We start from the raw sequence: 9641 nt of genomic DNA on the forward strand, positions 1-9641 counted from the left end.
CTGCTGCCCTCCTGCCTGGGCTCCCTGCTGCCTGCAGCTGCCCTCGAGCTGGGTGAAGGCCACCTGCCTGCAGGCTGTCCCACTGGCAGGCAGCGCTGGGTCACTAGAACCCTTCTGCTCACCCCAAACCTACCAGTAAGGCTGCAGGACGGTCCAGTGCCCGCTTCTGCAGAGCAGGACCTACTCTAACAGGAAGAGGGGAAGAGGAAAAATCCGGCTCTGGGGTGCCAAGGAAGCTGTGAGCCTGCAGCCTCTCCCTTCTGCAGCACCGAGGAACCCTCTCCCGCAGCCGCTCTCGCCTCCCAGCAAGGGCCAAAGGCCTCCCAACCTCCCAGCACCTACACAGCTGGTTCACATTTAAGCTTAAACAAAAACACAGGCATGTGCTCGAGGCAGACAACTGGGGCATTATTCAGTTAGCAGCATCGGGACGCCGCTCCCCCCCTCCAGCCCCGTGCCTTATTATAGAACTTTAAACACTATTGATTAAATTGAAGCGGGGTTTTTCTAGCTTCAGCCCGTATCTCATGTTCCCTCCCACCCCCCTCACCAAATCCAATCTCGGTCTGTCTGTGAGCTATTTGGCATCCTCTTGTTTTTTAAGAAACATAAGAGTTTTATTTCCTGCTGAATTGACCCACGGGGAACAATTGCCCACAGAACCTTTTTATTAGACCCCTCATAAACAGCGAGGGCTGCAGGGAAAGCAGTAAACTCGCCATTATTGTTTTACCATAATACAGCAAACGTAGGGCTCGTGGGTTAGGGAAACCCTGCGTGAGCAGGGCCTACATGCACGCTGCCATCCCAGCTACCAGCAGGGCACCCTATGGGTTTGGCACCCCATTTGCTGAGCCCTCTGCAGCCAGCTGCCTGCGTGTCCCCCCCCACCCCGGAGATCAACGGGAGGCTCTGTGAGCACGTTTTGGAGGCCAGAATGAGCCTGGTTTCTGGAAACCAGCATCAGCTGAGCGACCCGTTGCAGCTGGGGACGTGGCCCTACCTGTGAGCGGATCTTCAGCGCCGGCCCCAGCTTCAGCCCCATGTTGTTCAGCAGGTGCTCCTCCGTCAGCAGGGGCAGGGTCTCGCCGTCGATGGCCTGCTCACGGAATACCTGCAGGGGAGGGAGCAGGGGCCGGGCTCAGCACGGAGCTGCAGCACTGCAAGCCCTCACACACGCACAAGAGGCAGGAGAAAAGCATCTCCACTTTGGCAGACCCTGGGTTGCTCCCACTGTAGAGCAGCTGATGGGAGCAAGTGGACCCGTCCGACCTGGGAAGCGCTGCAGCCTTCAGTGGGAACGCGCAGCCCTTGCCCCAGCAGCTCCGTAGAGCACGTTCTCATGCACCCAGCCATGCAATGGCTCCTTCTATCTCAGCCTCCTTCTATCTCAGCTGGCAGGGTCACGCAGGAGTTCTGCAGCTCGATACGTGCTGTGCTGCAGAGGTGGAGGCCTGCACACGTGGGCTTATTGCTCCACTGCTTCTCCGTAAGACGGAGCAAGCCAGGTTCTGGGCCACGTCAATCCCGTGCCTGCTGGGTTTGTTGGGTCACTGCACCCCCGTGAGCATCCCGATCCCGCAGCCTCCTCCCGCAGGGGCTTTGCACGGTACTGCCATTGCTGAGCAGCACAACGAGGGCAGTTTTCCACTCCCTGCCCTCCCCCTGGAGCAGCAGTGGCTGTGGGATCGCGGGCAGCGTTTTTTATGGCTGGGCTCCACCAGCAAAGCTGCTCGTGACTGCAGCGTGTGTTTCTGCTCTTTGACCCTGCGAAACTTAATATGCCCGTTTCCTTCCTCCGAAGACAGCGTGGCCAGGAGCCAAAATCCTCCCTCCCTCAGCGCTAAAACCCCGACCCGAGCGAAGCATCTGTGCTCCCCAGCCGACCCGCGGGTGCTGAGCCGCTGCGGGGACAAAGCCGTGCATTGTCAAGCAGGGTGTTGCTGCTGAAGCTTCATCTGCCCACAGCACCCTGCACGCCGGCGCTGCCTCTTCCTGGCACACAGGGCCAGACCTCCCCGGCAGCTGCGGGGTTGGAGCCAGGAGCAGCTCTGCAGTATGGAGCCCTGCCGCGCAGCGAAAACGCACGGCGCAAAGAATGCAGCTTCCCTGCACCGTGCACACCTGCAGCTGGCTGCAGCTCCTCGCACTGTCAGAACGTTCTGTTTGCAGTGCAACCAGATTGCCGAAGCTTTGCCTGGGCGTGCAGCTGGCTTCTGGCACGGCGGGGGCTGGCATGCACGGATACGCTTGGGACAAGGCAGGTGGGCAGCAGTGCTGCATCCTTCTGCTCCAGCTCTCACCACCCACCCAGCACAGGGCCACCGCTGGCAAAGCCCGCAGCACCGAAGGAAAGCTGCTGAGCCCAGAGCTGTGCACCCACCGGGACGGTGGCACCGATGGCACCCCCGGCACGGGGCGTTACCTGAGTGTACTCGGTGCAGCCCGCCAGGTTGGACACGAAGCTGCACACGTCCTCCACCGTCCATTTGCTGATGTCCTCCAGCGCCGGGCTCTCGTCGCCATCCAGAAAGAGACCTCCCATGGTGCCTGGGTCGGGGGCGGGAGGGGAGGGGTGGGGAAAGGAACATAAATCATTAAAATCCCACACGGACAACAGCCAGCCTGCAATCGGAATATTTTTCTCTAGCCACACATTCATCTTTAATGACCTGTCAATTAAAGCGCTGGGCAGGGTCAATTCATAGCTTCTTCCTCCTGGAGGTCCCCCGCTTAGCAAAGGGGGGGGGGCAGGGAAAGGAAAAATCCCAGCTAATGCATTGCATGTGTGCTCATTGCAGGGAAGGGACGGGGGAAGGGAGCAAAGAGAGAGGGGGAAAAAAAAACAAAAAAAGGGAGGAGAAAAGCACAGAACCCAGAGGAGCGTTTCTGCACAGCACCGTGGAGCTCTGCCCCCTGCTCCAGCCCGGCTCTGTTGAGCTGGCAGCTCGCAGAATGATAACAAATAGGCGCCGTGCAGCTCCGAGGGACGCACCTTCTGTTCTAATCATGACATGTCACCGGGTGCTGCCGGCCTGGAGGATGCGAGAAGGGCAGCGCTGCTCCCTGCCAGGCCCCTGTCTGCCTCGGTGATAAATGACGGGCCGAGGGAGCGGGAATGGATGGAGGAGCAGCACACAGATGGGGCCCAGCGGGCGGGCACCGAGTGGCATTCAGCGTCCCAGGGCAGCGCCGCATGCACAGGTGTCCACCCCACAGCCCTGGTGTCCCTGCTGCGACCCAACCTGCCCGCCTGCCGTTCTGCTCCCAGCTGCGAGCAAAGCCTCTGCTGCAGGAGCGCGCGAAGCACAAGAGCCCTTAGGAAAAGAGCCGGGGCCAGGCTCTGCAAATCAGCAACGCTCATCGCTGCCAAAGCCTCCGGACGCGCTCGTGATGGAAATGCGAAGCGATGATCATAAATGGCTGTTACAGGAACCGGCGGTGCCGGGGGCAGCGAGCCCACCCGCAGCCACGGCTCCCCCGCCGAGCCGCAGCGCCGCGCTGCCTCCTGCTAATTGCTCTGCTAATTGCTGCGAGCTGAGGTGGGTTCGGGCTTTTGGCTGGGGCTGACGGGAGAGCGGGCGGTGGCTTCCCTGCCTTCAACCATCCCGTGCAGGGGGCAATTCCACACTAACAGCCCAACGGGGAGCGAGCTGGGCTTGGAAATTGGGCGACTGCCTCCCTTCCCAGCACACCACCTCTGGCTCGTCCCGCTAAGAATTTCCATTGCCTCTCCCTGAAGCTGTCCACGGCCCCAGCGAAGGCCCTTGCACTTGGGAGATGCCTCCATCCAACAAGCTGGCCTCACCCTGTGCACGTGGCTGGGACTGGCTTTGTCCCTGCTGGCACTTATTACCATCCCTGTCTTCCCCCAGTGCAAATGGAGACCTTTAAGCTCATTAAAAGGTGCTCGCTTCCCACAAGCGCAGAGAAGAATCATAGAATCATTAAGGCTGGAAAAGACCAGGGAGTCTCTACACAATCACCCACTGCCCCCTCACCACCGTGCTCACCCCATCACTCACAGAACCACAGAATCCTTAAGGCTGGAAGAGACCTCTAAGACCCTCACCCATCACCATCACATCCTCTCACGGAACCATCACGGATGGAAAAGACCATGAGATCATCACACCCAACCACTGCCCCTCCCCACCGTGCCCAATGACCATGCCCCTCAGCGCCGCATCTCCATGGTTCCCCAACACCTCCATGGATGGTGACTCCACCACCTCCCTGGAGACCCTTTTCCTAACCCCCAGCCCCACTCTTTAGTGCACTGCTGCACGCCAAGACCCACCTGCATGGAAGTAGGGGCTCATGGTGTAGGGGAAGCCGAAGGGCAGCGGCTGAGGCGGCGGGATGGAGGCGGGCGGCAGGTACTTCACCTCGCTCTTGTTGATGCCGGAACCAAGCAGGTGGCTGGGGGACTCGGCACTGGAGGAGCTGCAGGGCGCGTTCTGGCTGCCCGTCCCTTCGCCCAGCTCCTTGCCCCCCTCGCATCCCTTGCCCGTCTCCTTGCACTCCTTCAGCTCCGCGGCTGAGCCGCCGCTCTCTGCCTTCAAGCTCTCCGCTTTCTCATCGCTGACGTCGGCGTCGCTCTCCGAGTCCTTCATCTCCTCGTCGTTACAGTCCGGTGCCCCGTCCCGCGCCCTCGGCTCCGCCGGCTCCTTGGCCTCGCTGGGTCCCTGCGGCTCGGCGCGGTGATGGGCCGCCTTCCTGCTGCCGCGCCGCGGCTGCTCCTTGGGCGGCGTGGAGCTGCTGGGGACGCTGGGGTTGAGGGACAGCAGGGGCGCGTTGTTGTGCCGCAGCACCAGCATGGCGTTGCGCCGGGACAGCTCGTCCCGCAGCGGGTGGCCCTCGGGGATGTCGTGCACGTTGCGCAGGGCGGGGTGGTCCGGGGGCAAGCCGGGGTGCAGGCTCAGCGGGTCCCCAGCCAGCAGTCGCTGCCGGTGAAGGTTCTCCAGCTCCTTCTGGCGGATGATCTCCGCCGACATCTCCAACCTGCACCGAGAGAGGTGGGGGAAGGTGGACAAGGGGCTCCAAGGGAACCTCGCTAACCTCACTGAACTGGAGCCTGGGGGCTCCCCAAGTACAGCCCCCACAGACCGACACCCATTGGTCTTGCCTGGGTGTGCTGCTTATGCACAGCTCATCCAGACCGGCATCATGCACCAGTCCACAGGTGAAGGGGAAGGGAAAAGGCAATGGAAGCAAAACAAGGCAACAGAAGGGAAGGGAAGCCAATGGAAAGTAACATAAGGCAGTGGAAGGGAAGGGAAGCCAATGGAAGGTAACAAGAAGGTGAAGGGGCAAGGGAAGGGGCAAGGGAAGGGGCAAGGGAAGGGGCAAGGGAAGGGGCAAGGGAAGGGGCAAGGGAAGGCTTGTCCTCTGCGTTAGCCCCTCTGTACTCCTTACCTTGCCAGGTTTTGCTTTCGTAGCATCTCTTGCTGCCGTGCAAACATCTCTGCTTGTGCCGGCTGCAGGAACCCGTAACCTGGGGACAGGGAGGAGGACACGGGGTTATTCATCTCTGCTTTGAATCCTGGCTCACTCGGGGCCAGCTCTCTGCAGGGCTGCGCAAGGAAGGGCCGCGCTCACCTGGTGTCTGGCACAGGGCCGAAGGCACCCCAAGGAAAGGAGGTCGCAAGTGGGGCCCCAGGGCGATATGGGGCGCGTTCTGGGGTGAGAGCAGAGGCGGCGGGTGGGATATCTCCCTGCAGGAAACAGCAAAGAAATCCACGTTGAACACCTGGAAGCAGCGGCGGGAGGGTGCTGGCTTGGGCAGAGCATCCCTTCTCTGCACCAAGGCTGAGATAGAAGGATGTCCATTGCCCATAGGTGAAACTTGAAAAGAGGGCTGTGAGCAGGGAGCAGCGTGGAGTCTGCGCTAAGAAACGCGCTGGGAACCGGGTGGGCTCTGCTGGGGCTGGTGAGCTGCAAGAGGCAGGGCTGAGCGGTGGGAAGGGGACAATGCCTGGAAGCACGGCAGGTAGAGCTTGCTTGCTCACAAAAAAAAAAAAATAGGAGGAAAAAAAAAGAATACGCAGGAAGGGAATAGGAGCCAAGGTCTCTTCCATTAGTCAAATCTGCCCTGGGAGCCTGCAAGCAAATCTCTGCTTTCCGGCTGCACGTCTCTTAATTCCTTTTGATGGCCACTTACAACATTATTACCTTCACCGGGGCATCCAGAGGCAGAGCCAAGTGCTGCGCCGTTTATTTTCATTTTACAGCGTCTCCCTATAAAACCCGCTTCGGGAGAGACTGGAAGGCGAGGGGAAGGTGGCGGGGAGGCGTGAGAATGGGACAAGGGGAGAATCCCGGGCGGGGATGGATTGCAACCAGGGCGCACAACGTGGGGTGCCACGAGCTCTGCACGGCGCTGCTGATTTCCAATGGCCACTGCAAGAGAAGGACGCGTGCGTGCCCTGCGAAATTCCTCCTCCTCCCCTTCCCGGCCGCCTCCGGCTTCTCTCCTTCCTTCCCTCCTCCTTCCTCCCCTAGCTCTCCTCTAAACTAATTGCACAGCTCGCTGTGTCTGGAGGAGAGCCACGGATCGATCCGTCGCTGCTGAAATGTTAATGCTAATCGTATAACCGCTCCGCCAGCACCTCGCACTTCGGTGGCAGCTCCAATTAATCTCAGGTAACGCAGCGCGTGACCTTCGGCTCCGAGCCGGGGCAGCAGCCAAGCGATGCTTATGTAATTACACCATGAAGTGTGTAATCACCTGCCCTAATCCCCGAGGCCTCACAATTAGCCGAGGCCTCGGTCGCTGGGCTGCCAAGTGCTTTGCCACCCCGGACAGCCTGCAGATGAATAACGGACAATTAAAGCGGCATGACGGGGGCTAGGAGGTGTCCGTTCGATCGTAATTAGCTGTAATCATGGGGAGACGAGGCCGGCAGACGTGCTGTTCGTTTTATAAGAAGCAATTTAGGGAACCGAGTCGCTTTTAACCGTTCCCCGGCCAGGCGAGCACTGGACGCACCCCTGCTTCTGTGGGCACGGGGAAGGGGAATCAGCATGGGGAGAGCAGCCCCAGGGGCAGGGCTGCCCACGGAGATGCTAAACCCCCCCCCAGTTTAGCTCAGAAGAGTCGATTTGTGCCCGGATAATGTGATCTTTGCTGGGGACCGGGGCTGGGCATGAGAAAAAATGGAAGGCTCTGCCATCGGCAGCAAGCAGAGCGTGAAGCAGAGGATGGTTTTGCACCACTGGGTTGCATACTGTGATCCCAAAGGAATCCACGCCCGGCTCCTGCTCAGCCCCTCTGCTCCCAGCGGAGCTGTGCCACCCCCGGCCCCGCAGGAGCTGGGATGCTCGGGGCTGGGAAGCGAATGCTCTGCTGGGAAGGAGGGACCGTGCTGCCATGCATGCATCGGCCTCGCACCAAAACCCAAAGCCTCGCATCATTCCTTTAGGCAGACCTCAGCCCCACGAGTGCCCTTCCTCCTCCTCTTCTGCCTCCCAGAGCAAGGGCTGAGCTGCACTCCCACAACACCAATGGAGCCCTTGGCAATCCCACCCCATGTAAGCCTCGTCCTTTCTTTGCAGAGAGCAATTCTGTTACTGTGAAAGTCTTCCTGCGTGTTGCCCCCAGCCCTCCTTTCCCCCTGCCATGCCAGCTGGAGCCTCCCGAGCAGGGTATTAGGGGATTTGCACTGCATGCTGCTAAATTTGATATGTCCTTTAACAGGAGACAAATGGTTCGCACGGCTTAAAAAGTATTGACTTTTCTTTAACAATAAGCGCTAATGGCCTTCAAATAATCAATATTTAAAGTCATTATGGGGTCACACATTATACTGTTAAAACCCAGCCTCCTGCTTTAACCCCATCGCATCCTCCCCGCGCGCTCCAGAGGCGGTGACGGGAGATGGGAGCGGGTCAGGGAACGCAGATTGAAAGCGGCAAGGCGTGGAAATAAATTTAGAACGGCTGGAAGAAAGGGGGAATAAGAAGGCATGAGAGCTCTGCTCCCAACTGCTTGGCGTTTGATAGGAAGAGACACTTGAAACCCGAGGTAAGAGGCACGCAGCTCCCGGCTGCCTCGCTGTCTGTGCTGCCAAGCAGGCTGCAGCCGTCACCGTCTCACCTCCCAGCTCTACCCTTTCCTCTTCCAAATCTTTTTATAACCCTGAACCCAACCTCCCTCCCGTGCACCCCGCTGGGTCTGGGAGCTGCAGGCACCAAGCCTGATCCCCGAGCAGCCCACCTGGAACCTCAGCCCCGTGCCCACCGGCTCGCATCCCATGCGCCATTGTGCCCAATCCACCTGCACTCTGCCTACGGACGTGAGCCCTCCACCTCCACCTCCACCTCCTCGATGCTCGGTGCCCAGCTGAACCTTTGCAATTTCCCATCCCGCTGCAACAGAGGCTGCTCTGTTTTACCCTGCGACAGAGAGCACGGCAGCCAAGCGCACAGCCCAGTGCTGACAGCTGCAGGGAGAACGCACGGCAGAGTTCACCCAGGGCACCAGTTCACCCACACGGCGCTTTCAAGACTGCACCTCGGAGCAGGACACTCAGGCACGGCCTCTGCAGAAGGAACTGTGGCACTGTCTCGGGCCTGGAGCTGCTGGAGAGCCGCAGAGCACATGGCACAACCACGCTTCCTTCGCTCCCCTGCTTCGTTCCCACTGACAGCCCCGGGCTGGTTTTGCTTTGTGTGCAACTTGGCACGTGGGTGCCAGCATCCTGCTCTGTGCTGCTCTGCTCTGACCGCAGCGCTCAGGGACCTTCCTGGGCCGTATGCTTCCAAAGCCAGGACCCCTATCACAATGAGGGAAACTCCTGCAAGCAGACCCTGAGGGCTGCACGCATTCCTGGCACAGGTATCCAGCAGCCCTGCGGGGGAAGGTCTGCATCCAGCCCTATGGGATTCCTCTGCCCCAGATGGAAGGCAGAAGGTGGAGGCTGCAGCCCTGTGAGCATCCCCACCTCCCAGACCCGTGGCGGGGATGCACGCAGTGCTCATTTCACTCCCCTTTGGAGCTGCTGATGGAAGAGGGCACGGCTCGTGGCACAGAGCGAGATAAATGAGCTGGGCCTTCTGGGGAGGGGAGGGGAGGGGATGGCTTCCCAGCATTGCTGTCAGTGGGAGACGGAAACCTCGCCTCCTTCCTCAAAAAAAGAAATTAAAAAAAAAAAAAAAAAAGGGAACGTCTTCTCTTTTTACTCCATCCCAGCACATTCCTTCTCTCCGGTCAGGGGAAGCCACAAAACGCAAACTTCTCCCTCCGTGCCCAAGGGCAGAGCAGGGCAGGGGGTCTGTGCTCCCTGCAGCCCCCGGCTGTGCATGGGGGGGGGGTGTGGGGCTGAGCCCAGGGCAGGCGCACCACCAGCATCCACGCGTCCTTGCACACCCCACAGCACCTGCACACGCTGCCCGGGGTGCAGCCCCCCACCCCCCCCCTCCCCCACGCAGCCCCACGGCGGTGCCTGGGTACCTGTCGGGGAAGTGGCTGTCGCGGTGCTGGGGGAGGCCCTGCTTCCTGCGCTGCGAGGACGAGTTGGCGGCCGAGGGGATGTGCGCTTCCATCGCGCCCGGGTTGCGCGCGGCCGCCGCCGCCGCCACCTCCTGCCGAGCCCGGAGGAGATCTGGGGAGAAGGGAAGCGATGAGCCGAGACCCCGCC

At 60.3% G+C, this 9641-nt stretch overlaps 1 protein-coding gene across 2 annotated transcripts in view; it reads right to left on the reverse strand.

Moving 5' to 3' along the window:
- SAMD11 (sterile alpha motif domain containing 11) overlaps positions 1–9641 on the reverse strand; it is a 62168-nt gene that overhangs the window by 1492 nt on the left and 51035 nt on the right. For both annotated transcript variants that reach the window (XM_021417217.1, XM_021417218.1), the window contains 6 exons: positions 9455–9605; positions 5602–5717; positions 5419–5497; positions 4301–5004; positions 2426–2550; positions 1004–1114 (listed from right to left, as the gene is read on the reverse strand). In XM_021417217.1, the coding sequence (XP_021272892.1) occupies positions 1004–1114; positions 2426–2550; positions 4301–5004; positions 5419–5497; positions 5602–5717; positions 9455–9605 (1286 nt within the window). The remainder of the gene's footprint in view (positions 1–1003; positions 1115–2425; positions 2551–4300; positions 5005–5418; positions 5498–5601; positions 5718–9454; positions 9606–9641) is intronic.

Source organism: Numida meleagris, chromosome 20, assembly GCF_002078875.1.
Source record: "Numida meleagris isolate 19003 breed g44 Domestic line chromosome 20, NumMel1.0, whole genome shotgun sequence".
Taxonomy (NCBI): domain Eukaryota; kingdom Metazoa; phylum Chordata; class Aves; order Galliformes; family Numididae; genus Numida; species Numida meleagris.